General features: G+C 46.7%; 3 protein-coding genes and 1 pseudogene across 5 annotated transcripts in view; all 4 read left to right on the plus strand.

The window, feature by feature from the left end:
* The window catches only part of LOC139412952 (guanine nucleotide-binding protein subunit alpha-11-like), a 178,596-nt gene extending 153,933 nt beyond the window's left edge, over positions 1-24,663 (plus strand). The window contains exon 8 of the transcript XR_011634750.1: positions 23,408-24,663. The gene's annotated coding sequence lies outside the window, so the exon portion shown is untranslated. The remainder of the gene's footprint in view (positions 1-23,407) is intronic.
* On the plus strand, positions 1,872-21,406 carry LOC139412950 (single-stranded DNA-binding protein 3-like). 3 transcript variants are annotated; one of them, XM_071159859.1, is made up of 18 exons: positions 1,872-2,113; positions 8,207-8,279; positions 8,850-8,911; positions 12,486-12,570; positions 14,826-14,915; positions 15,922-15,987; positions 16,365-16,424; positions 16,534-16,600; positions 17,029-17,096; positions 18,311-18,372; positions 18,527-18,572; positions 18,782-18,817; positions 18,937-18,991; positions 19,124-19,194; positions 19,363-19,441; positions 19,541-19,569; positions 19,727-19,828; positions 20,175-21,406. In XM_071159859.1, exons 1-18 carry the CDS (start codon positions 2,058-2,060, stop codon positions 20,328-20,330), a joined length of 1,263 nt encoding a protein of 420 aa, XP_071015960.1. In that variant the 5' UTR covers positions 1,872-2,057; the 3' UTR covers positions 20,331-21,406. The 3 variants fall into 3 exon arrangements, with proteins under 3 accessions (XP_071015960.1, XP_071015961.1, XP_071015962.1); XM_071159860.1 differs by having other exon boundaries at positions 18,937-18,988; XM_071159861.1 differs by lacking the exon at positions 20,175-21,406 and adding an exon at positions 19,975-20,140.
* On the plus strand, positions 21,277-22,686 carry LOC139414016 (uncharacterized). Its single transcript, XM_071161895.1, has one exon. It carries the CDS (start codon positions 21,277-21,279, stop codon positions 22,684-22,686), a length of 1,410 nt encoding a protein of 469 aa, XP_071017996.1.
* Positions 24,447-27,595, plus strand: LOC139414017 (uncharacterized; annotated as a pseudogene).
* The last annotated feature ends 372 nt before the right edge of the window (positions 27,596-27,967 follow it).

The following is a 27,967-nucleotide window of genomic DNA, read 5'->3' on the forward strand; positions in this document are numbered from 1 at the left end:
TGAAAATGGGGGCGTAGAGAAACCAGGCAGTATGATCTTTAGAGAGATTACATTTCTATAGAGATAGAACGTATTCAGAGAAAACAGAGATTAGAGAGATACAGGAGCAGGTAGACATTTCCCTTAACTCTAAGGCTGTGTTTACACAAGCAGGCCAATTCTGATCTTCTGCCCAATTATTTACAAAAGAGCTCTTCTGATTGCTCAAAAGACCAATTAGTGAAAAAATAATCTGAATTGGGCTGCCTGTGTAAACGCAGCCTAGCTGGTCCCAGGTCAAACACTTGTTCAGTCCTGTTAATGGTTATGATTAGAATGTGAGGTCTGGTAACCTGATCCTAGATCTGAGGTTAAAGTGCTAACTTCTATTCTGAGAGATAGTAGAACTATCAGGTATCAGGAAGTGTGAGAAGCAAAATAGTTAACCACATTGATTAAATGTGCTACTACTGAAACCACCACACTCTCTACTAGCTAGGTTGTGGTATTGACACACGGAGAGCCATGTTCCAGTAACCTCCTTCTTTCTTACTACAGCATTGAAACGGGGCCCAAGTCTTTCAGCCATCTATAGGAATCCAGTGAGTACTGATCCAGACATCCAACAAACAGCCTAATTGTTGAGTCAAACAGACTCATTCAATTAGCAATGAAACATGTGAATGTAATATTCTGAGAGGTCCTCTTCTGGAGTGATTGAAAATGCAGGTCTGGCTCGATTGAACACAACCTGTTTGGAGTGTGTGTGAGATGTGTGTGTGTGCGTGTGTACATTAGGGTGAATACTTTTGAATTCCAGGAGTGGAGTTGATTTATAATTATCCTAACGAATCATCCTACCCTATCAGAAATATACACACGCACAGGCACACGCTCAACAGTGTGTGTGTTCTGAGAGGTATGTGGGCTCAGACCAATCGATACTGATGCTATGATGAGACAGTGATAGAGTTTGTGGTCTAGAGCTGAGTAGATACAAACACACTCTCCCTCACTCTCTTCCCTATTGGAGCAACACAAGCACGCTGACAGCTCTGCCTAGCTAGGCTGTGTTTGTGTGTCCTAGCTCTGCACTCTCTCTTCTCTTTCCCCCTTTTTTGGACAATGTGTTTGCTTATGTGTGTCCTGTAGAAAACAGTGGAGGTGGCTAACCCCAAGAATGACACATGCATGCAGTCAGTGTGTCCTTCCCACAGATGAGCAACATTTAAGCAGATCACTTCGCTCCTGCACACACACACACACACCCAGCCACTGCACTGCACTGGCACTCACACACATTCTTAAAGGGACAGGACACACACACATCCCTCAACTTCATACTTGGTATACATTTACACATTTTATTAATTATTCCCTCACACGACACATGGGCTGTGTTTAGACAGGCAGCCAAAGTCTGATCTGTTTTTCTCCACTAAATTGGTCCTTTCACCAAACAGATCCGCTCTGAAAAAGATCTGATGTGATTCGTAAAAAGACCAATTAGTGGCAAAATGATCAGAATTTAGCTTACTGTGTAGACACAGCCATAGAACTATATCTAAACAGGACACACAGAGCTGTTATATACCATTCCTGGCCGGAAAACATACCTTACAGAGCACACAGTTCCATGTGGGCACAGTAGGGTACTGTTAAAAGAGGTATGTTAGTGCTGTGCTATATCAAAACCCTGCACACACCCATGTGGGTCTCCAGGCACAGGAATGAAGAACACTGACCAGTCTATCATAATTTAGTTTGGCAAAAGGGATCTATCCCTTTAAGAAGCCCCCACCATTCTATAACAGGGGGAGCGTGGGTAAAACCCTGGAACAGCGACAAAAAAAAAAAACGATCACCAACAGACGGTTTCAAGCTCCCCGCGACGGCAGCAGCCCCTGTTCGGATCGGCAATGTTGAGGATGGATGTAGCCTGCTAGAAAAAAAAGACACCGGGGCACAGTGAGAGAGAGAACACTACTGCTGTGTAGCTATGGAGATTGTAAGTGGTCGCTTTCTTTGACAGGTGTCGGAACCGGACTGAATAAAAAGTATCGAAACCAGCTTCAAGGATGTACGCCAAGGGGAAAGGTGCTGTTGTGCCCTCAGATAACCAAGCAAGAGAAAAGTAAGTGGGAATAGTGCAATGTCACAAAAACACTAGCTAGAGACACTAATGCTAGGATATCTACTGTTATCTCCAACGCTCACATACACCACCTCGCTTGTTGTCATAGAAAGGGTGCAGAATAGGATACGATATGCTCTCTTCGTAGTTTTGGTTCTTTGTTTTTCAGGTTTTCTTGCATCGGTGAAGTCTTGTAGCCCTCCCTAACAAGCAATCAGTTATTAGGGGTTGATTGCTAGCCTAGCTAACGTTAGCTTACTACTAAGGTATCCATTCCTACTAGTTTCATTCTCATCCGGTACAGCATAATAACTTAATGTATGATATTGGAGATATTAAACAACATTGGCAAATTCGTTTGTTTTAAAGCTGTCTGTGCAATATGTTGCATTTTAGAATTGAGTGGAAAAGAGCATCCCTACCTCTCTGGGTATTGGGAACAATGCATTCGTGAAGATGCTTGTGTGTTTCAGGAAGCCTGGGATTAGTTTATGGGGAAATAACGTAGCCGACTGATAGCTTTTACAAAGTTGAAACCAATGTAACCGGTTTTGTTTCAATGTAACAAAGGAGTGCACAACGTTCCAAAAAGGAACTATTCGAACTCACTCTACATTGTATGAATGTGTACCTTCATACGCGAGTTACTGCTAGGTAGGCTAGGAGCTAGCTCGCGGCAAGTATGACAACTTTGTGTCCAAACAGTTTGTTTAGCCCTTATTATAGAGTAAAATACGTGTCCTTTTATAAAACTAGGTTTTCTGTCATTTTAAAATTGGCCACTATGCTTAGCATTTAGACGAATAGTTGAGTTAAACTCTAGGCAGTGTGCTAGCTCAGTTAGCGGTAGCTTACCTATCCCTTTGTCTGCTAGCTACGGGTGCCGTTTTGTCCGTGAAGGATGGTGTTCCACTGAACTGGCTGCTAGTACGACATAAATGTTATCTTATCCACCTAGTGCTACTGTGTTGCATTTATGTTTAGTTCCTGAACGTGTTTGTCTCTCAACATGTGTTATTTGGTTTCTAAAGAGATTTCTTTTATTTTTTTTGTTATGACATGCAGAACCAGATACTCAAAATTATGCACCGTGAACAACACAACTACTAGGCTATTCATACTGATTTATTTGAACTTTACTGACAAGCTGTCGGTGGCTCTTTTTTCCCTGTTTCTTTCCAAATGTCAACAAAGCCAATACCTCATTATTTGCCCATGCTTTTCCTCACTTCAGTCCATATTTCAATAAAAACTGTTCTAAGCCTTGTCCCTTAGATGTGCAAATAAATTGTCAAAACATTTGTCTGCTCCTTATGTCTATGTCGCTGCTGTGCTTGACAATAGTATGTTAATCTCTACAATCTAGCCTAACTGATTTTATGAATCAACCTCAGCACTTGAGCTCTGGGCAGACCATAGCTTTGCTCAGAAGGCAAACTTTTGTTGATTTTCCTCCCCTCTGTCTCTATTCTTCTGCCTCCTCAACTCCCCTCCCTCTCCTCTCCTTTCTTCCCCTCCTCTCCAATGCTCAGTTCTCCCTTCCTCTCTTCCAAGTCCTCATCTCCCTCTTCTGTGTTGAATTATTGAGTGTCTGACTGAAGCGGTTGCTCTGTGCTGTGAGTTGGAGTGGTGTGTGCGGTCGCTCTGAGCTAGAATAATGTGTGTGTTTTTCGGTCTGTGAGAAGGAGAGAGAGAGAGTGTGTGTGTGTGTGTGTGTCGGTGGGCTGGCTTATCCGTGTTTAAAGAGGGGTTTTGTCTGCAGCCGCAGGCAGGATGTCAGGTGTACTGGTGGTGAACATCAGGGGGGAAGTTTGTGTGAGAGAGAAAGGGACTGAGGGAGGCGTGAGCTGTCCCTTTGCTGACTGAGTCATTGTGCGTGTGTGCAGAGACACTACCTTCCCATCAAAACGTCTCCCAGTGTTGCAGCTCAAGAAACTCTCTTCCTCTCAATGCGTGAGCTTAAATAATGCAGCAGACCAGGTGCACATAGCCCCCCCACCCCGCGCACACACACACACAGGCCTCCCATCACACATAAACATTTCATCAGTGCCCTTGTGGGGGAGATCAGTAGTTTGGTCGTTAACCATAGCCTTCTGTAAACGGTCAGGAGAAGACATGGTGTGTATGTGAGAGAGTAGACCTACACTAACTAAAGTCAGTGGTGTAGTGGAGGGTAAAAGCAGTTTACCCACCATGCATCCCACTTCTGGCTTGCCTCTGAAGCTAAGCAGAGGCACCCTTTCCTCTGGTCTAAAAAAAAATAAAAATTCTCATTGAGTGCCCTGTGCAGTGGTCACATTGGTCAGGTGTGTGTGTGAGAGGGAGGCCTAGTTGACCCAAGACAGACAGTAAACTCTACTACACCACCAGGCAGCCTCAGACAGTTTTTGTGTGTGTGTGTGTGTGTGAGAGAACTGCTACCTCTGACATCCTGGCTCATAAATCACAGGCTCACCTGTCTAAAGAGCTGCAACCTCACAATTGCCTCCTGCTCTTAAGAGGATTCGTACTCTTCTCTGGCAGTGTGTTTGTCCTGTCTCACCAGTTTTATCTGTGATCACAGGGTGGGAACACCCCTCAGCTATTTATGGTCCTGTGAGACAGCCCTTACGACTCAAACATCAGGCCTGGGTTCAAATACATGTGTATTTTGTTATTTAAGTACTTATTTTCTGTGTATTTTCAAATAATATGGGCCGACTCAACTACTTCTATTTTATTCACGAGCTGTTGCGTCTCAACTGATGGCAGGCACAACACAAACCTCAGATGATGAAAGGTCTAAGCTACAACATATGTGAATTAAAAATAAAATAAGTTTTCATGAAATTCTAAAATAGTTTTGACAACCCTATTTTGTATGTACATAAAAATAAAAAAATCAAACTCAACTGTTTATCTTTTCCAATGATGAAGACATGGCTGTCTCGTGGTATGTAAAATGGGTCAACATTGACACCATCTCCTGGCTGTTTTGTATTCAGGTGTAAGAAGTCACTTTCTGACCATTTGGGTCATGGTCCAATATGTATGTGAATTTATAATAAAAAAAAATAAAAAAAAAGGGGGATATGGTTAAAGAGTTCAATTTAAACGTATTTACCCTATTTTCCAATACATGCCAATACCTTCCAAATGCATTTCCCCACAGCATTCAAATATTCAACTACTGTCTTTTCAAATAAAAAAATTATCTGAATATTTACTTGAAATGTGAAGATATTTGCAATAGTATTTTAACCCAGGTCTGACATACACAGGGCCAGCTATAGCCTATTGGGGGCCCTAAGTGAGCAAAACATTTGCGTGGACACTTACCATGTGGTGTAGAAATTGCTGCAGTTTTAAATACATTTTTCTGCAGTTCTACATATTTTGCGAAGAAACATTTGAGCAATTTTATAACAAATTTCATGGCATTCTACACATTTTTCCATGTGGTAGAAAACTTTTTTGAGTTACTTTCCTGCAATTCTACCCATTTTGTCATGGGGTGAAATGTTTGAAGTTTTAAAGAGGCACTATGCAGAAATTTCTCTTAAAATTCAAATAGTTTGCCTAATTTCCGTCTGACAAAACAAGCAAGTATAGTGTAGAGAATCATTGTACCATCTAAACTGCTGTGAAATTTTTTCCATAAACAAAAGTATTTCACTTTCAGCTGTTTGAAGCTGGTGTACAAAATCAAAACTTAAAAATGGGAAGCATAGAAATAGAGCACATAGAATCTGCACACACAGATATGTAACTCACTTTTCTATGACTTTTGTCAGGTCGCCCAAAAAGTTACATATTGTAGCTTTTGAAGCAAATTTACAGCAGTTCTACACTTTGACTTATGCCATGTTAACCCTTTCCCGCCTGAGCAGAATGTTCCACTGGAACAAATAATCATGTGCATTAATGAGTATAATGAATATATGATACCTATTTTGAAAGCTGAGGAACTGCCCTTTCAAATGACAATCAGTCAAGAAAGAACACCTATGAAAATCTATGTTATATGAAAATCTATGCTCCCCCCCAAATAACTGCAATTTACAACCCTTTCTAATGAAGATCGAGAAAAACTTAGAGCATATTGAGTCTCTTGTTTCGTAAGAATTTAAAATCAGAATAGAAATACCTTTTTTACTGTGAATAAGTTGTTTTAGTGACCAATGATATTTACCTTTATTTTATTTTATATGGAATGTTACTTGATCGGACACTTATCTGCATAGTATATTCAACACATCTGCACAAAAAAAATAGAAATAGCATTTAGTCTGACATATGATAAGGAAAGTCATAAACAAGTAATGTAATATTAATAATTCAAGAACTTTATTGAAAGAATAACATTAGGGAGGACATTGTCTCATTCTAACCTGTAAAAAATAATATCTCCATCATAGCCAGAACATTAAATACAACCACCTTAGAGATATTGTCATAAATGTTATTTGTAATGACTTAACAGCTTTTACACCTTCAATTTCTTCTGTACATTCATTACACTCATTACGCTAGGCCTATCACGTGAGGAATCAGAACGGGAACCATTTAAAAGCCCAACATGATTTTAGTCTTTACATCTCCAAGGCCATGAGAGTTCTGACTCAAACATGTAGGCAGGCTGGTAGGCAGGATATATGGGGAAAGGAAAGGAAAGGACAACATACAAGGCTGAGGAACATACAGGAGAAAGTCATGGAGGAGCCACGGTGGGGGCCTCTGGTGGGCAGAGGAGTCAGCTGTCTCAGAGTAGCTGCGGTGGACCTGGAGGCTGGTATGCAGCCGGTGTCTGGTAGGACTAGGAAGCAAGGCCAGTGGGGGGGTAAGAGGGGGGGGGGGGCAGAAGGGAAGAGGCAAGGGTGGAAGCGGTCTGGGGAGGGGCGTTGGGAGGCCTGGGAGCAACGCTGGGAAGTGTCTTAGACCTGTGGGGGCAGGGGGACATGCATCAAGAATACTGTATTTCCTTAACCTCCCTAAACCAGCCTGATCTGGCAAGCTCACATATTTCACTGCAAGTGAAGTGAAGTGAAGTGAAACCAGAGCACAGTGGTCATTCTGGTTTAATTGACATTTGAGTCATTTAGCAGACACTCTTATCCAGACCGACTTACAGGAGCAGTTGGGGTTAATTGCCTTGCTCAAGGGCATATCAACAGATTATTTTTACATGTAGTCAGCTCAGGGATTCGAACCAGCAACCTTTTGGTTACTGGCCCAACGCTCTTAACCGCTAGTCTACCTGACGATTTTTTTACTAGCCCATGTCAGTGACAAAGTTAGCTATGTTATTGACAGTACACAGAAAATCTAGCTCACTTGTTTTGCCAGCTAGAAAGAAATGGCCCCAAAAAATTCAGAGACGGAGGGAGTAGCAACTTTCTTTCCTCATCTGATCCACCTGCTGGTTTTCACTTTGAAGCTGTCAAAATATCACTCGATCCACTCTCCTTCCAGTCATCTACCAGGGCACTGAGGCAAATGGAGGATTTGCGCCGTGACCTTTCATTGAAGTCAAAAAAGGTTCCCGCCCATAAATCCCTAAACCAATTCTATCTATTTGTAGCTCATGTTGTCATGTGTAAATGGCAGTTTACAGAAATACATTTAGTGATTGGACGGCAGTGTTATTAAGGCTTTAAACCATTGTTTACTGTTATTACAAAATTAGAATGCTCCGGATGGAAAGGGTTTCAATGATATCTGAGTGACAAAGACTAACAAAATCAATTGGGGACCCTAGGCACATACTTGGTCGGTATTTTGCCATGATTACTACAAGTTTAGATTGGTAAATAAATCAAAAATTGTTAGCTGAAATTGAGAAATTGCTGATGCACAACCAAATTTCGAACTTGCACCTTGTGTATTCTACTACTATCGCAACAGTAAGTTGAGACCCTGACTGAGTTCCCAAAAACAACCTAGCGGCCTGGGGCCCTAAGCGACTGCCTATGCCTGGAGCTGGCCCTGCTCACACGGTCAGCCTTGTTGTTCTAGTAGGTTTGTGTAATCCTCATCCAGATCTTTGCTAATGCTAACTCCTATGTCTTTTTCTATAATTTTGCTAATGCAATGTCCTGTTCTGTGTTGCAGGTTAGCGCTGTACGTATATGAGTACCTGCTGCATGTAGGAGCACAGAAGTCTGCACAGACCTTCTTGTCGGAGGTAAGACGCACACACTTTCCTGTCCTACTTTGCTCCTTCCCAGTAAGGGACTAGAGTGAGGTAGATGTGGACAGGTAGCGGTAGCCTAGATGGAGGCAGTGGTAGAGGGAGACCGCGAGAGGGAAGGACGGTGTTGACGAAGAGTTAGGACGGTGTTGACGAAGAGTTAGAACGAGGTGTAACTATCTCAGAGGGCATTGACTGAGAGGTAGGGAAAGGAGGCGAGCGGGAGAGAGAGCGTGGTCGAGAAAGAGGGACAGCATCGACTTGCTGAGACAGACTGATTATGTGTTCTTAACCTCTAGGCCAGGGGTGTCAAACTCATTCCACGGAGGGCCGAGTGTCTAAGGGTTTTTGGTTTTTCCTTTCAATTAAGACCTAGACAACCAGGTGAGGGGAGTTCTTCACTAATCAGTGACCTTAATTCATCATTCGAGTACAAAGGAGGCGTGAAAACCCGCAGACGCTCAGCCCTCAGTGGAATGAGTTTCACATGTACTCTAGACACACACCCACCCTGACAGTCTCCTCTCCTGCTGAGTTTAGAACTAGTTGCTTTCTCTCTTTCAGATACGATGGGAAAAGAATATTACGTTAGGGGAGCCTCCTGGATTCCTGCACTCGTGGTGGTGGTGAGTATCTCAGCCCCTTGCATCTTCTTGTGTTCACACGTTTGTGTATTCCATTAGAATACCATTTACATTCAGATGTACAGTTCCTTGCGAAAGTATTCGGCCCCCTTGAACTTTGCGACCTTTTGCCACATTTCAGGCTTCAAACATAAAGATATAAAACTGTATTTTTTTGTGAAGAATCAACAACAAGTGCGACACAATCATGAAGTGGAACAACATTTATTGGATATTTCAAACTTTTTTAACAAATCAAAAACTGAAAAATTGGGCGTGCAAAATTATTCAGCCCCTTTACTTTCAGTGCAGCAAACTCTCTCCAGAAGTTCAGTGAGGATCTCTGAATGATCCAATGTTGACCTAAATGACTAATGATGATAAATACAATCCACCTGTGTGTAATCAAGTCTTCGTATAAATGCACCTGCACTGTGATAGTCTCAGAGGTCCGTCAAAAGCGCAGAGAGCATCATGAAGAACAAGGAACACACCAGGCAGGTCCGAGATACTGTTGTGAAGAAGTTTAAAGCCGGATTTGGATACAAAAAGATTTCCCAAGCTTTAAACATCCCAAGGAGCACTGTGCAAGCAATAATATTGAAATGGAAGGAGTATCAGACCACTGACAAATCTACCAAGACCTGGCCGTCCCTCTAAACTTTCAGCTCATACAAGAAGACTGATCAGAGATGCAGCCAAGAGGCCCATGATCACTCTGGATGAACTGCAGAGATCTACAGCTGAGGTGGGAGACTCTGTCCATAGGACAACAATAAGTCGTATATTGCACAAATCTGGCCTTCATGGAAGAGTGGCAAGAAGAAAGCCATTTCTTAAAGATATCCATAAAAAGTGTTGTTTAAAGTTTGCCACAAGCCACCTGGGAGACACACCAAACATGTGGAAGAAGGTGCTCTGGTCAGATGAAACCAAAATTGAACTTTTTGGCAACAATGCAAAACTTTATGTTTGGCGTAAAAGCAACACAGCTGAACACACCATCCCCACTGTCAAACATGGTGGTGGCAGCATCATGGTTTGGGCCTGCTTTTCTTCAGCGGGGACAGGGAAGATGGTTAAAATTGATGGGAAGATGGATGGAGCCAAATTACAGGACCATTCTGGAAGAAAACCTGATGGAGTCTGCAAAAGACCTGAGACTGGGACGGAGATTTGTCTTCCAACAAGACAATGATCCAAAACATAAAGCAAAATCTACAATGGAATGGTTCAAAAATAAACACATCCAGGTGTTAGAATGGCCAAGTCAAAGTCCAGACCTGAATCCAATCAAGAATCTGTGGAAAGAACTGAAAACTGCTGTTCACAAATGCTCTCCATCCAACCTCACTGAGCTCGAGCTGTTTTGCAAGGAGGAATGGGAAAAAATGTCAGTCTCTCGATGTGCAAAACTGATAGAGACATACCCCAAGCGACTTACAGCTGTAATCGCAGCAAAAGGTGGCGCTACAAAGTATTAACTTAAGGGGGCTGAATAATTGTGCACGCCCAATTTTTCAGTTTTTGATTTGTTAAAAAAGTTTGAAATATCCAATAAATGTCGTTCCACTTCATGATTGTGTCCCACTTGTTGTTGATTCTTCACAAAAAAATACAGTTTTATATCTTTATGTTTGAAGCCTGAAATGTGGCAAAAGGTCGCAAAGTTCAAGGGGGCCGAATACTTTCGCAAGGCACTGTATACAGCTGAAGTCGGAAGTTTACATACACTTAGGTTGGGGTCATTAAAACTCCTTTTTCAACCACTCCACAAATGTCTTGTTTATAACAAACTTTAGTTCTGGCTAGTCAGTTAGGACATCTACTTTGTGCACGACACAAGTCATTTTTCCAACAATTGTTTACAGACAGATTATTTCACTTATAATTCACTGTATCACAATTCCAGTGGGTCAGAAGTTCACATACACTATGTTGACTGTGCCTTTAAACAGCTTGGAAAATTCCAGAAAATGATGTCATGACTTTAGAAGCTTCTTATAGGCTAATTGACATAATTTGAGTCAATTGGTGGTGTACCTGTGGATGTATTTCAAGGCCTACCTTCAAACTATCTTGCTTGACATCATGGGAAAATCAAAAGTAATCAGCCAAGACCTCAGAAAAACAATTGTAGACCTCCAGAAGTCTGGTTCATCCTTGGGAGCAATTTCCAAACGCCTGAAGGTACCACGTTCATCTGTACAAGCAATAGTACGCAAGTATAAACACCATGGGACCACGCAGCCGTCATACTGCTCAGGAAGGAGACATGTTCTGTCTCCTAGAGATGAACGTGCTTTGGTGCGAAAAGTGCAAATCAATCCCAGAACAACAGCAAAGGTGAAGATGCTGGAGGAAATGGGTACAAAAGTAAATATCCACAGTAAAATGAGTCCTACATCGACACAACCTGAAAGGTCGCTCAGCAAGGAAGAAGCCACTGCTCCAAAACCACCATAAAAAAGCCAGACTACGGTTTGCAACAGCACATGTGCACAAAGATCGCACTTTTTGGAGAAATGTCGTCTGGTCCGATGAAACAAAAATAGAACTGTTTGGCCATATGACCATAGATCTGTTTGAAGGAAAAAAGGGAGGCTTACAAGCCAAAGAACACCATCCCAACCGTGAAGCACGGGGGTGGCAGCATCATGTTGTGGGGGTGTTTGTTGCAGGAGGGACTGGTGCACTACACAAAATAAATGGCATCATGAGAAAGGAAAATTATGTGGATATATTGAAGCAACATCTCAAGACATCAGTCAGGAAGTTGAAGCTTGGTGTTAAATGGGTCTTCCAAATGGACAATGACCCCAAGCATATTTCCAAAGTTGTGACAAAATGGCTTGGAGTGGCCATCACAAAGCCTTGACCTCAATCCTATAGAACATTTGTGGGCATAACTGAAAAAGTGTGTGCGAGCAAGGAGGCCTACAAATTTGACTCCGTTACACCAGTTCTGTCAGGGGGAATGGGCCAAAATTTACTCAACTTATTGTGGGAAGCTTGTGGAAGGCTACCTGAAACGTTTGACCCAAGTTAAACAATTTAAGGCAATGCTACCAAATACTAATTGAGTATATGTAAACTTCTGACCCACTGGGAATGTGATGAAAGAAATAAAAGCTGAAATAAATTATTCTCTCTCCTATTATTCTGACATTTCACATTCTTAAAATAAAGTGGTGATCCTAACTGACCTAAGACAGGGACTCTTTACTAGGATTAAATGTCAGGAATTGTGAAAAATGAAGTTTAATGTATTTGGCTGAGGTGTATGTAAACTTCCGAATTCAACTGTACGTGTGAGTGAGAGAGCGCACATGTCAGTGGGATAGATGGCAAGTGAGAGTAGTATGGTGAATAACTGATGTACTGTATATAGATGTCGGTGGAACTCAGATGTAGGCTAATTTAGCTGGAGGGGCAATGACTCTTTCCCCCACGGTCCTTCATGCGTTTCCATGGCAATTAAATTGCTTTGGTGGCGTTCGATTGACCACTTTACCGCTTCTATTGGCTCATCAGGTGCTCCCTGACATGAACCCTCTTCCTCTATTTCCCGTTGCAGCGTATTCTGGGATTTGTATTGCGCTGCGCCGGACAGACGGGAGAACTGCGAACACTCCAGCGAGGCCAAGGCCTTCCATGATTACGTGAGTGACAGGCCCAAGTGTGTGTTTGTGTGTCTTCGTCCCGCCTCTTCCCTTGGCCTAGGTGTGTGTGTGTGTGTGTCTCTATCGTCAGTGTGTGGAGATAATGGAATAGAGGTCTTAATCCAGTAATCCCAGCACTGGGCCGGGGCTAAGCCAGGGATTTGTGTGTGTGTGTTGCAGCCTTGGCATCCGGCCCAGAGCAAGGGGGGCTTTCACATCCTCAGTGCCAGAGAGCTGGTTAAGTGTGTGTGTATGCTTTGTGTGCTCTGTTTTGTCTGCCTTGGCTGGCAACTGTTTGAGTGAAGTGCCAGTTTGTAAGTCTTGAGGACCAGATGGGCACTCAAACACACAAGGTGTGTGTCTATATCCATGAATAGCATTCTGTCTGTGTCTATATCCATGTCTGGCATTCTGTCTGTGTCTATATCCATGTCTGGCATTCTGTCTGTGTCTATATCCATGTCTGGCATTCTGTCTGTGTCTATATCCATGTCTGGCATTCTGGCAGGGGGCTCAGATATGCTGTTTTCTAACTTCATAGATTTTTTTTCCTTTTTGTTTTCCTGTAACTTTCTCTTTGCCTTCCTCCCTCTCTCATTTTGCCCCCTTCACTCTCATCTCTCTTTTTTTTTTGGGGGGGGGGGGGGGGGGGGTACCACTCTTCTCTCCCCCCTTTATTTCCTATTTTCTCTCCTCTCCACTCTTTTTTTCCAGCCCCCCTCCACTCTTTGGAGGGGAGGGGGGCTGAATAGATAAATTCCATTCAGTATCGGTGAGCCACATCATCACCCAATCAAATCATCCGTTTTTTTATTTGTGGATTAATTATTCATGGTGGTGGATTCCTATAGGCTAAGCCAGACATTAACCTTCCCCTGTGGTGCTTCCTGTCACTGTGTGTGTGTGTGTTGACATGTATTTCTGTTTGTGGGGGTGATAGTCAACCATGTAGCTGTATTGATGTACAGTTATTTGTCATTGATATTTAGGATTTATCTGTGTTTTGTCTATGTCAAGCATGATGCCAGTAGCCTGGTTAGTGGTATTTCTATACGAACCTTGCCCTCTGGTATGATAGGTGGAGTTCTCACCATATTGCCTAGGGTGGCTAGGTCCTGGTTAGAGGTTGTTACGGAAAACTCGTCGCTCTCCCCTACCTCTCTCTCTCTTTCTGAGAGGGGGATGCTAGAGGGACAGGGAGCAAAGGACTCATCTCCATAGCAACAGCTTCGACTAACTACTGCAAGAGATGAGAGATGAGAGAGGGAGAAGGAGTGAGCAAAAGGAAGTGAGAGCAACGGGGAAGAACTGAGGCAGGTGAGGGAGGGGAGGTTAGGGCCGTGGGTGGGTGGGCGGGAGGGGAGGTTAGGGCCGTGGGTGGGAGGGAGGGGAGGTTAGGGCTGTGGGGAGGTTAGGGCCGTGGGTGGGAGGGAGGGGAGGTTAGGGCCGTGGGTGGGAGGGAGGGGAGGTTAGGGCTGTGGGAAGGTTAGGGCCGTTGGTGGGTGGGAGGGGAGGTTAGGGCTGTGGGTGGGAGGGAGGGAGGGAGGGAGGGGAGGTTAGGGCCATGGGGAGGTTAGGGCCGTGGGAGGGAGGGGAGGTTAGGTCCGTGGGTGGGAGGGAGGGGAGGTTAGGGCTGTGGGGAGGTTAGGGCCGTGGGTGGGAGGGAGGGGAGGTTAGGGCCGTGGGGAGGTAGGGAGGGAGGGAGGGGAGGTTAGGGCCGTGGGAGGGAGGGGAGGTTAGGGCCGTTGGTGGGTGGGAGGGGAGGTTAGGGCTGTGGGTGGGAGGGAGGGAGGGAGGGGAGGTTAGGGCCATGGGGAGGTTAGGGCCGTGGGAGGGAGGGGAGGTTAGGTCCGTGGGTGGGAGGGAGGGGAGGTTAGGGCTGTGGGGAGGTTAGGGCCGTGGGTGGGAGGGAGGGGAGGTTAGGGCCGTGGGGAGGGAGGGAGGGAGGGAGGGGAGGTTAGGGCCGTGGGAGGGAGGGGAGGTTAGGGCCGTGGGAGGGAGGGAGGGGAGGTCAGGGCCGTGGGAGGGAGGGAGGGGAGGTTAGGGCCGTGGGAGGGAGGGGAGGTTAGGGCCGAGGGAGGGGAGAGGGTGAGAAGGAGGAGTACAGATGTTTGGGGAGGGAGAGGGGTTTAAGGGGAATGAGCCGGATGGAAGAGAGGGAGCGAGATGGAGGGAGACCCAATGCATCTATTAGTGTGTGTGTGTGTGTGTGTGTGTGATTGTGTGCTTCATCTTTTAACGCGTGTGTGTTGCAGAGTGCGGCAGCAGCCCCCAGTCCTGTGATGGGGAATATGCCTCCTAATGATGGTATGCCAGGAGGACCCATGCCGCCTGGATTCTTCCAGGTAATACACCTCTTCATCCCTCTCTTCTGCTACCTCCCTCGCCCCCCCACTTTACGCATAGTTAAACTCCCTCTTGTCATCCATCCCTCCCTCCACTCCTCCAAACATCTACACCACCCATTACTTTATTCCATCTCTTCCTACATCTCCTCACACTTTTTCACCTCCCTCTCTTTCTCTCCACCTCCAATGATCCCACACTCCTCTTCTCTCGCTCTATATATCTCACACACACACGGCCAGACAGTGTGATGGACAGCACTGGCATTTGGCAGCAGCAACGATAAGGTGGAATGGAGAGAGGGGGAGAGAGAGGGGCCTCAATGTGTTTGTTTCTGTGGCTACCACTTCATTGTTTGTCTAGAGAGCGAGAGAGAGTGGAGGAGAACTAGAGAGAGAGCTGGAATGAAATAATGGAAGGGAGGAAGTAGGTGAGAGTGGGAGATGGCAAGAGTAGTGAGAGAGCGAGAAAAGAGAGGAGAGGCACGGAAGTGCTATTTATAACACAAGTGAGGGAGGAGGGTGTGTGTGCCTGTGTTGTCCTGTTTGTACAAGTGGCCTTATCATTAGCAAGAGCTGTTTGCTGCAAATATGCCTGTGTTGCTATCATCGTGTGTGTTTTGGTGTTTGTTCGCCAATAATTATTTTTTTAAATAGAAGATGCACACAACTCACAAAACAAACCTGAAGTCATACATGCAGTCTCTGCAGCTCGTCAGTCTAGTTGCATGTCCTGATGTTGAACAGTGTGGGATGGACTGCGACCAACCATGCTGTAGGCTCCTTTTATCCACTCGTTCTGAGCTATGCGTTTTAGCTGTGTCAACATTGCCCTCTAGTGGTGAAGACACCCTCTTACCACGGATTAGGAAAAACGGCCTCCTCTCCCTCTCTGTGTTCTGATTGGCTACTGCCTAGCTTCTCTGCCACATCCCATTGCTTGCTCCTGAAGGTGTAATTGTGTTAGCTCCTCCCTCTCTCTGATGTCACTCTTCCCATCTCTCAGGGTCCGCCAGGCTCCCAGCAGTCTCCTCACGCACAGCCCCCCCACGGCATGGGACCACACGGACAGGTAACACACACACAGAGAGAGAGAGATTAATAATTGACTCTCTCCTCTGGAGCTGTTCTGGGGTGAGGGAGCTTTAGCCTCCACACAGATACACTCCAGCAACACCTCATCAATAAAACAAAAGAGGAGCCACGGTGGACCTACACACTGAGCATGTGCACAGGACAGACAAAACCCACACACTGATCTACATGTAAGGCTAAGGGAGGAGAGCAAATCCTCTGTAAAATATCTTGTTAATGAGCCGGCTCGTTGTTTTAGTTTTCTGTGTTCTCACCCCCCTTCCTCCTCATCCTCCATTCACACTCTGTCCATCATCTGTCTGCTCTGCTCCTTTTCAGTCGGAATGACAAACTCTCTCTCTCGATCTCTCTCAGCCTTTCATGTCGCCACGGTTTCCAGGTGGACCCCGCCCCTCACTCCGAATGCCAAATCAGGTATGGACCACACACTCACCTATACAGCTGGACATGTACTTTCAGGTAAGTATGTGCTGGTGGTCCATACTCACGATCGCCCCTTCTCTCGTCCATCTGTTTCCCTCAGCCTCCCGGGGGAATCCCTGGTTCTCAGCCTCTCCTGCCAAACAGCATGGACCCCACCAGACCACAAGGTGTGTGTGTGTGTGTGTACACATTATTCATGCTTGTGTTTTTATGGAAGCTTGCAGTTTTTCAAGTGTCGTTCCTCTCTGAGAATGCCGGTGCCCCCAGGACCTTACAGATCTAGGGGTCGATAGTGTTGGTCTCGGTGTGTGTTTTGGCTTGAGATTACTGGTTCAAATTAAGAGATTACCATTTAACCTAACAGGGGTCCCAGTTAATGAGATTAGAGGAGAGTTTAGTCTGTTGCCTGCCATAAACCCTGCCTTCCAGGTTCAGACTGGCCATATGTGGATTAGGTGTGGAGGTGACCGTTTCATTGGATAAAAGCGTTTGCTAAGTGAATCGAATGATCCATTAGACCATCACATAGTATCTTTATGTTAACTACCAGTGTGTGTTGGTGTTAAGACTGTTCTTGTCATCTTTTCTCCTGTAGGACATCCTAATATGGGCGGGCCAATGAGAATGAACGCTCCACGAGGAATGGGGCCCATGGGTCCACAGGTAAGTGTGTGCGCACGCATACACGCACACACACACTCTCTAGTTTTGACACCATGTATCTCTTCTCTCTATGTAGAACTACGGGGGTATGAGACCCCCTCCTAACTCCATGGGTGGTCCTATGCCTGGGATGAACACACACACACACACACACTCTCTAGTTTTGACACTGTATCTCTTCTCTCTATGTAGAACTACGGGGGTATGAGACCCCCTCCTAACTCCATGGGTGGTCCTATGCCTGGGATGAACACACACACACACACACTCTCTAGTTTTGACACTGTATCTCTTCTCTCTATGTAGAACTACGGGGGTATGAGACCCCCTCCTAACTCCATGGGTGGTCCTATGCCTGGGATGAACACACACACACACTCTCTCTAGTTTTGACACTGTATCTCTTCTCTCTATGTAGAACTACGGGGGTATGAGACCCCCTCCTAACTCCATGGGTGGTCCTATGCCTGGGATGAACACACACACACACTCTCTCTAGTTTTGCCACTGTATCTCTTCTCTCTATGTAGAACTACGGGGGTATGAGACCCCCTCCTAACTCCATGGGTGGTCCTATGCCTGGGATGAACACACACACACACTCTCTCTAGTTTTGACACTGTGTATCTCTTCTCTCTATGTAGAACTACGGGGGTATGAGACCCCCTCCTAACTCCATGGGTGGTCCTATGCCTGGGATGAACACACACACACACTCTCTCTAGTTTTGCCACTGTATCTCTTCTCTCTATGTAGAACTACGGGGGTATGAGACCCCCTCCTAACTCCATGGGTGGTCCTATGCCTGGGATGAACACACACACACACACACACTCTCTAGTTTTGACACTGTATCTCTTCTCTCTATGTAGAACTATGGGGGTATGAGACCCCCTCCTAACTCCATGGGTGGTCCTATGCCTGGGATGAACACACACACACACTCTCTCTAGTTTTGCCACTGTATCTCTTCTCTCTATGTAGAACTATGGGGGTATGAGACCCCCTCCTAACTCCATGGGTGGTCCTATGCCTGGGATGAACACACACACACACACTCTCTAGTTTTGACACTGTATCTCTTCTCTCTATGTAGAACTACGGGGGTATGAGACCCCCTCCTAACTCCATGGGTGGTCCTATGCCTGGGATGAACACACACACACACACACACACTCTCTAGTTTTGACACTGTATCTCTTCTCTCTATGTAGAACTACGGGGGTATGAGACCCCCTCCTAACTCCATGGGTGGTCCTATGCCTGGGATGAACATGTAAGTGTTCCCTCCATAGGGAGAAAGACAGTCTATCCCATAGCACCAGCTTCATGGTTGAATATCGAAGGCCCCGACATCATGAATGTTGAACTGTTGTTTTCTTGGTTTATGGCAGTGTTTCCTATACTTACAGTTTCTCTCTGTCTCTCAGGGGACCTGGTGGTAGAGGACCGTGGCCTGGTCCCAATGCTAACTCAGTAAGTTGTTTCCTCCTCGCTCAATTAGTCATAGATTAGATTATTATTAAAAGGATTGTTATTATTTTAACATGTTGCCTGAAAAGGTACTATACTGACCTCATGTTGCTGGAGGAAAGAACTACTGGTTAGTTGAGAGTCTCTCCTGGCGGTAACTATGACCCCCCCCCCCCCCCCCCTAACCTCTAGTTTCCCTTCTCTCATCACAGATACAATACTCCTCCTCATCTCCCGGCCACTATGTGGTGAGTAGCCAACCGGCAGTGTTTTCAATAACTCGTCAGTTATAAAACTGTTCCTTAGCTGTAGAAACGGGGGAAATTGTGTGCACTGTTCTTATTGACCTTTTTGAACTGTTTCCCAGGGTCCTCCAGGAGGAGGGGGGCCGCCCGGAACTCCCATCATGCCCAGCCCAGGTGGTGCGTCCCTTAAATAAGCCCCCCCCCCCCCCCCCCCCCCCCCCCCCCACAGCACCAGTACTATATTTAGACACTGTGTGTTGCCTCTCTCTGTGTGTACTAATGTTGTACTATTGTGTTGGTCTCCCCCAGACTCCAACAACTCCAGTGAAAACATCTACACTATGATGAACCCTATAGGACCAGGAGGAAACAGACCCAACGTGAGTCACATTACACGTCGTATTCCACTGCGTGATGTCACGCAGCGTGACACCACGATACAGTATGACACAGTATGACTTTACCCCACTGCTGATTAGATAGTCTGGTTTTATTGCCCTAAAGGTCCAGTAACTGAGACATCTTTATGTTGTGTGTGTCTCTTCCAGTTCCCTATGGGCCCGGGGCCTGATGGACCGATGGGAGCTATGGGAGCCATGGAACCTCACCACATGAATGGCTCACTAGGTGGGTGACAGGGTTATGAACACCTGTTATAATGCAGTCGTAAGGGTGACATAATGTTCAGTGCATGGATTTAACTGTTTTGAATCTCATCTCTCTCAGGCTCTGGGGACATGGACGGGTTGCCAAAGGTTAATATAATTCTAATATAATTCTAATAATTTTCTACAACATTTGACTTGAATCTCTCAAACCGACAGGGTTTACAGTCAACGGGACATGTCTTGGTGCTGCTGGGCAAATAACTTGTGGTACGACATCTTACTCTCTATCTATCTATCTATCCAGAACTCTCCTAACAACATGGGGGGTATGAGCAACCCTCCCGGGACGCCGCGGGACGATGGAGAGATGGGTGGAAACTTCCTCAACCCATTCCAAAGTGAAAGTGTGAGTACTGCTGGCCGATGACCCCTGACCCTTATACCTTGACCCCTCAAGAACCAGGGTGGGTGACCTGGTATGTAATGTCGTAGTGTTTACATTTTTCACTCATGTCTACCCCCCCCCCCCCCCCCCCCCTTCTCTCTTCACAGTACTCACCCAACATGACGATGAGTGTGTAATTTTAATTTCTTTATTTTTGTATTTTCTTTTGGTTATTTTATTTTTGTACCTTTCCACCTGGATTTTTCCAACCCCTCACCCTGGATCGGACTCATTCTGCCTCTCCCACCTCCACCCCCCCCCCCCCCCCCCCCCCCCCCCCTCCCTCGGAACTCTCGCCGCTACCCAGGCTTCTAGGACAGCCCTGGGGCATGCTGGGCCTCTAGTGAAGGCGGAGCTTCCCGACGCTGTCTGTGGCATAGACAGGAAACAGAGACACAGGAAGTCCCTACTCTCTAACCCCGCCCCCTGCCTCTCTGACTTCTTGTCAGGCTCTGGACAATGAGAGAGGGGATGATGGAGAGACGGGATAACATGGACACCCTTCAGGACACAGCATGGTAGGGTTCTGTCAGTAGCTGTCTGGAAGCTCGGCAAACATTTACATTGGCATTCGCTTTTATTTTGATGTTTTTATTTGTTTCTAATGGATACAGGGGCGGAACAGGATCTTGAATGATCCCCTTTTCCCTATGTAGTGCACTACTTTAGTGGAATAGGGTGTCATTTGAGACCTAGACATGGAAGTGTCGTCCATCCCCCCCTTGTTCACTCTGTGTATACATTTAAAAAACACAAGTGTTCTGATGTTTTCCATTACTCTGTATGTAATGTATTATTGCTATTCTTTTATAATATTTTATTGTTATGATTAATAATATTGTTATGATGATTCTGGTTATTTTAAAATGTAGGATTTAATTTCTGGAGTTTTTGTTGTTGTTGAAAGGACACACACACACTGACCTCTTCGTTAGTAACTTCACAGGATGGTGAACCTTCGCTAGTCTCCTTAAGGAAAATCCCACAGGATATACACGATCTACTGCCCCCTCTTTGCCCAGTCAGAGGGCAGCACCTTGGTCCATCAAGGTACTTTAAATTGTAATTCCCATAGTAATGTCCCTCTCCATCCCCCTGAGAAGGTGTTTTCTCTGTAGTAGACTAAGTGACCCTGAACATGCAGAGGATGCACAGTTGTATTTATTGGTTTAATTTTCCATTGAGACAGAACAGGTTGACAATAAGTCTATCTGCACACTCCGGAATCACTCTGCACCAATCAGCATCCACCTCCTAGAGGAAGACATCTTGGAAGTGTCTGGTTTTTGTTTTGATTGTATTTTTTACCCAGAGGGCAGTTCTGACCTTCTGTGAAATTATTTTGATTGGATGCTTAAAGGACTCTTGTAACAGAGCTGAGCCAATCAGTAGGCGGTTTGGCAGTTGCCATGGTAACTGACTGTCAAGATCCCCCCAAAAGGACAACATTTGTCCTTACACACACAACCAACCAGTCGGCCTACCTACGCCACCCCCCTCCCCAACCAACCAGTCGGCCTACCTACGCCACCCCCCTCCCCAACCAACCAGTCGGCCTACCTACGCCACCCCCCTCCCCAACCAACCAGTCGGCCTACCTACGCCACCCCCCTCCCCAACCAACCAGTCGGCCTACCTACGCCACCCCCCTCCCCAACCAACCAGTCGGCCTACCTACGCCACCCCCCTCCCCAACCAACCAGACGGCCTACCTACGCCACCCCCCTCCCCAACCAACCAGACGGCCTACCTACGCCACCCCCCTCCCCAACCAACCAGTCGGCCTACCTACGCCACCCCCCTCCCCAACCAACCAGTCGGCCTACCTACGCCACCCCCCTCCCCAACCAACCAGTCGGCCTACCTACGCCACCCCCCTCCCCAACCAACCAGTCGGCCTACCTACGCCACCCCCCTCCCCAACCAACCAGTCGGCCTACCTACGCCACCCCCCTCCCCAACCAACCAGTCGGCCTACCTACGCCACCCCCCTCCCCAACCAACCAGACGGCCTACCTACGCCACCCCCCTCCCCAACCAACCAGACGGCCTACCTACGCCACCCCCCTCCCCAACCAACCAGACGGCCTACCTACGCCACCCCCCTCCCCAACCAACCAGACGGCCTACCTACGCCACCCCCCTCCCCAACCAACCAGACGGCCTACCTACGCCACCCCCCTCCCCAACCAACCAGACGGCCTACCTACGCCACCCCCCTCCCCAACCAACCAGACGGCCTACCTACGCCACCCCCCTCCCCAACCAACCAGACGGCCTACCTACGCCACCCCCCTCCCCAACCAACCAGACGGCCTACCTACGCCACCCCCCTCCCCAACCAACCAGTCGGCCTACCTACGCCACCCCCCTCCCCAACCAACCAGACGGCCTACCTACGCCACCCCCCTCCCCAACCAACCAGACGGCCTACCTACGCCACCCCCCTCCCCAACCAACCAGACGGCCTACCTACGCCACCCCCCTCCCCAACCAACCAGACGGCCTACCTACGCCACCCCCCTCCCCAACCAACCAGACGGCCTACCTACGCCACCCCCCTCCCCAACCAACCAGACGGCCTACCTACGCCACCCCCCTCCCCAACCAACCAGTCGGCCTACCTACGCCACCCCCCACCCCAACCAACCAGACGGCCTACCTACGCCACCCCCCTCCCCAACCAACCAGACGGCCTACCTACGCCACCCCCCTCCCCAACCAACCAGACGGCCTACCTACGCCACCCCCCTCCCCAACCAACCAGACGGCCTACCTACGCCACCCCCCTCCCCAACCACCGCTCTCTCCTTTTGTGACGTCTCCATCTGTCTTTTGGTTTGTTGTAAATACTGTAAAGTGAATTTTGATATCATGACATGTTTTGATATTTCCGTCTCAACCAATGACTGATGAGAAAGGAGTTGATTCAGACCAACTGGGTATGAAAAGAGACGGTGTGTGTTTTTACAGTACCTCACTGTTCAACTCTGACACAACTAGGGCCAGGAGCAACCCTCTATATTGGATCATTACTTAGGGAGCTACAACTAACGTTAGAGTCCAGAGTGTTTCCTGGCCAGGTCAAACTGTTAGGGAAATCTCCTGTCCCTAGTAACGATAGATGAAAAGAAAATAAGGTTTTCTATTAAGGATTTTTTTTCTGTATTTGAATTGAGAAAGGATGTAAAAACACAGGTTCTTAATGATATGCAGAGTGTTAAGGGGGGGGCTTCTGGTGTATTTTGAGATACTGCTGTATAGGTTCAACTCTGAACCATATTCACTAAGGGCAAATCTGAAATGCACTTTATTCCCTATAAATAGTGCCCTACTGAAGGCAAAAGTACTGCACTACATAGGGAATAGGGTGCCATTTAGGATGTGCCCTAGTTGGCACCAGTGCAAAGTGTTTCTGTTATTGTTGGAAGAGGATGATTCTAGGAAAACAAACCATGAAACTGTTTCTGTTTCTAAAATGTGAGATATATTTACTTACCATAACTAGGGCTATGACTTTTTTTTATGTGCCCTTGTCAGTGGAGGCTGCTGAGGGGAGGATGGCTCATAATGTCTGGACTGGAGCGTGGAACCATGTTTGATCTGTCTGATAACATCTCACTGATTCTGCTCCAGCCATTACCACAAGCCTGCCGTCCCCAATTAAGGTGTCCCACCGACCTCCTGTGGTCCTTGTCTTTTCATGTGCTCAGGAAAAACTCATGGCCCTACTCATGACCTTCATTTGACCTTTCTGCTCTGCCCATATCGATCGAGGACTCATCTTTATATCTGTGACAGCATGGGCAGTGCCATTGCGGCTACAACCCATAAGAATCCCCATCCAGTTGCCTACTTTAATATGGTGGAAGCCCTCAATGGCGCTGCCCATGCTAACACAGCATTTTGGCCACTATAGGCCTCTATCATTCGCTATGGCTCTACCTTTTTCAAGTTGTGTTCCCTGACCATGTGACCTGTTCAGGCAAACCTCCTGGCCCTAGTTCTTCCCTTCTGATCATGAGGTGTCAAACTCTGCACCGGTGCAAACGCCTCTCCTGTATGTAAAATCAACGTTGTCACATTGTTGGTCATTTCTGTGTTTCTATGGTGACGTATAATACTGTTTCATTCTGGGAGGGTTGAAAGGAGGAGGGGACGGAGGGTAAGGACACGTTTCTGTTCCTTGGGTGTATCCATCTCGATAGTCTAAAGGAGAGTCTTCTCTCCTTTCACCTGCACTGATGTGAAAGAAGAGAGGAAGCCACGTTGGACTGAGATGCAGGCCATGTTTTTCTCTGGCGACAAAGCAGTATTGAAGACGAGGCAGTCTGTTTCCCGGTGCCAGTATTTCAGAACATTTAGTCCTTTTACAATGATCCTGTGTTTTTTAAATTCTGTTAACCCCTTTTGGATTGGGTGCCTCGTTGATTTGAAGATCCAACTGAAAGAGAAATCTGACCCATCTCTTGCAGTGCCGTGTATATAAATGATCCCATGACATTTGGTTGGAATATTGCCATATTCAGGTTCTTTTCAAAAGCAGCGGGAACATAATCTAAGGGGACAACACGGTATCATGCCAATCTGGATGAAACATGGTGAGGAACTGCCTCCTGGGTTTGCTTTGTATCTCCTGATAGGCTAGTTTCTACTCCTAAATGTCTTGTGTGGTAATAAAACGTTTCCTATTTGTCCGTTTTATGTTGTAATAACGTTTCTTTAGAGACTGATTTAAAAAGTTGATTCTTGAGGAAAAGGTGGGAAGTCTTGCATCAATAAATGTCATTTGTTTTAGGTTTTTCATCGAGTCATCAGTTGTTGTTTTTTTTCCTGTGTCCCTCTCGTTGTAGATACATCAAAATAAAACTACTTCACTGCTTTTGCCAAGGCATTTAGTTCTTTCAACACATTTTATTAGAGGCCATGACCTCAATTAGTTTGCTCTCTCTCGCACTGCTGACGATGAAGGCAAAGGAAGTGTGTGTGTGTGTTTACAGGCCTATCCAAAGGCAGAACAGCCAGTAAAGTCATTACCAGAGTGCTTCAAAACATTCCTCCGTATCCACAGGTCTTTTTCCACAAGTCTGTGTTCTGACAAGATGGCGTCGACAGACATGGCAGCTCTGCTTCTAGCTCCTAAGCAACGTTGCAATATTTTTTTTTGTTTTTGTGTGTGTGACAAGAATTTCGCTACACCCGCAATAACATCTGCTAAATATGTGTATGTGACCAATAAAATGAGATTTGGAGTGCCGTTTCTACACACACACCCCTCTGGGCTGTTTGAACTCAGGCGGTGGTCTGCCAGATGAAGGCCGTTCAAAGCTGACTTCTATCGGTCCTTCCCAGAGCCTTTTGTAGTGTGGAGACTCAGCAACAGGTGACATTTAGAGCTGAAAACCATTGACAACTTTGAACGCTCACCGCTACCCACGCCTGCCCTTCACCTGAGACAGGACCCACGCTCCTCGTACAGGAGAGGGGTAGAACGGAGTGAGACGGAGCGAAGAGGATGTGTATCAGTGTCCAGTCGGCTGAAGTTGTCTGTTGCCAATATGTGATGTGTCGATCTCCACTTGGTCTGGAGTGAAACCTTAACAACCCAGTGAGTGAGGCTGGGGAAGCTTCGCCTTGTTAGACGGGGGTTGCCCGGGTCAACGAGGGAAACCCAGGAGGAGAGACTCCTTTCCTGGCAGCGTGTAAAGCCCTGAGAGGGGAACCCACTGGACCTGGAACCCTGAAACTGCTCAGATACCTACTAGACAACCAGGTCTGTGTCTGCTTTTAAAGGAGAGCTCTGTAGGTTTAATTTCCCCTTGTGGGATTCTATCCTACTCTATTCTAAACAGGTGGGTCCTAAAGCCCACTGTGTGTGTGTGTGTGTGTGTGTGCCTACCTACATCCTAACCCCATCCTATCTTTCCCCACCCAGGCAGACCCTAATGCCCAGGACCGGTCAGGCCGTATAGCTCTGATGTATTCCTGTATGGAGAGGGCTGGAGCTCAGCTAGCCTCTACTCTCCTCTCAGCTGGAGCTGACCCCAGTATGGAGGACTACTCTGGAGCTTCAGCTATGGTCTACACTATCAATGCACAGCACCAGCCTACACTACAGGTCAGGAGGGAGGAGGGGTGTGTGTGTGGATGTGTTTAACTATACTTGTGGGGACCAGAAGTCCCCACAAGAATAGTAAACAAACAAAAAATGGACCAAATGGAGACATTTTGTTGGTCCCCACAAGGTCAAATGCTAGGGTTAAGGTTCGAATTAGGTTTTGGGTTAGATTTTTGGGTTAAGGTTAGGGAAAATAGTATTTTGAATGGGGGTGAATTGTGTCCCCCCAAAAGGTTAGTTATACAAGACCGTGTGTGTGGTGAAATGATTATAACTGACCATTACATACCCCAGGTGCTACTGAACGCATGCCGCGCCAAAGGCCGTGTCATCATCATCATCACTACGGAGAAGGGTGTGAGCGGAGGACCGGTGACGAGGCGCTACCTGAACGTTCTGCCGTCTCCCGATGCATCACCTGTCACCTGCATGTCACCCTCTGACATCATCATCAAGACGGGTTCACCCAACTCACTTGAGGGAGAGAATGTGTTCAATTTCAGAGGATCAGGTTAGAGGGAGGGAGGGAAGGTGTTAAACATCTCAGGAACCTGTCTCATACTTTCTTATCTCATCCCAGGTAAGAGGGGGAGTGGAAGCAGCAGCAGATTCTCCCCATGTGAGCTGAGTCCAGTGGACCAGTCCTGTATCCCCCCTCCCAGACAGCGACAGTGGTCTGAACCATGGCTAGCTATTCACAATCTGTCTTGACTTAACAAGGTCTACCAAGAGGGAAGGAGGGAAAGGAAGGTAGAGGAAGGAGGAAAGGGAGAAAAAGGTTCTCTTCATCACGACTTTAAGAAGGAAAGGAGGGAGAAGGCCGAGCTAGAGGAAGAGGTGGGAGATGATAAGGAGAGTCGATCTGTCCATCTCTACCATAAGGAGATCTCTTCCGGGGCCTCTTGTTCTCTCCTCTTTCCCACAGAGGAGCACCTTTCCCAGGCAGCCCAGAGCAGACTGTCCCCTGAGAGGAGGCTAGCCCCTGGAGGTTCCACCTTGGATTTATACAAAGAACACCCCAGTACTCAAACTGCTTTACATTATAGAGGGGGATCTAATCTCATCGGATGCGACCCAATGACCCGGAAGTGCTCAGTGGACAGACTTCCTCCCTGCTCTTCCTCTTGCTGGCAGGGGGCTCGTAGGAACACCCTCCCATCCTTGACTCCAGCTCCACCCCTTCTTCATCTGCCTCCCCTATCATGTTATGAGTCTCACCCTCAGGTCCCGCCCCTTGGCCTACCTGTTGCAGGTGTAAGTATGGGCTGTCGGACGCAGCTGCCCTCCCCCTCTTTCTCCCACTCCCCCCCTTTCTCTTCCCTTTAAAGCAATATTTAGACCAGGCTTTCTGCCTCATCTACCTCCTATTCCATTCCTGCTCTCATTCTCTCCATCTCCTCCTCATCCTCTTCTGTTCCCCCTTTCCCTCCCTCCAGTGAGAGGTCACCTCGACGTCACTCTATCCAGCTGGAGCCGCTGAGAGGAGAGGAGGAGGAATAGAGGAAGAACAGAGGAGACGAGGGAGAGGAGGAAAGGAGGAGCGGGAGTGAGACCCTATGTTAGCTGTTGTGGTGTGATATGTGTAGTTACTTGTAATAACCTCTAGAGCATGCTGGACACTTATTTAGTGCTTGCTGAGCTGAATGTGTGGATTCATATCAACAGTCTAAAGCAGTAATCTCCAATCCAAATAATTAGTTGGAATCGTTTGTTTATTAGATATTTCCTATTTATACTGTATGGATATAAAACCCATCCTTTATTCAGTTGTGTTGTAGCTTTTCCCACACTGAAAGTTGTCACTGAACTTTAGTCTGTCTTGCTTTATGATAGTCACATTTAACTATCATTTGCTAGAGGGGAATATGCTTAGAGGGGAATATGATTAGAGGGGAATATGATTAGAGGGGAATATGCTTAGAGGGGAATATGCTTAGAGGGGAATATGCTTAGAGGGGAATATGCTTAGGGGGAATATGCTT

The sequence above is a fragment of the Oncorhynchus clarkii genome, chromosome 7, assembly GCF_045791955.1.
Source record: "Oncorhynchus clarkii lewisi isolate Uvic-CL-2024 chromosome 7, UVic_Ocla_1.0, whole genome shotgun sequence".
NCBI lineage: Eukaryota > Metazoa > Chordata > Actinopteri > Salmoniformes > Salmonidae > Oncorhynchus > Oncorhynchus clarkii.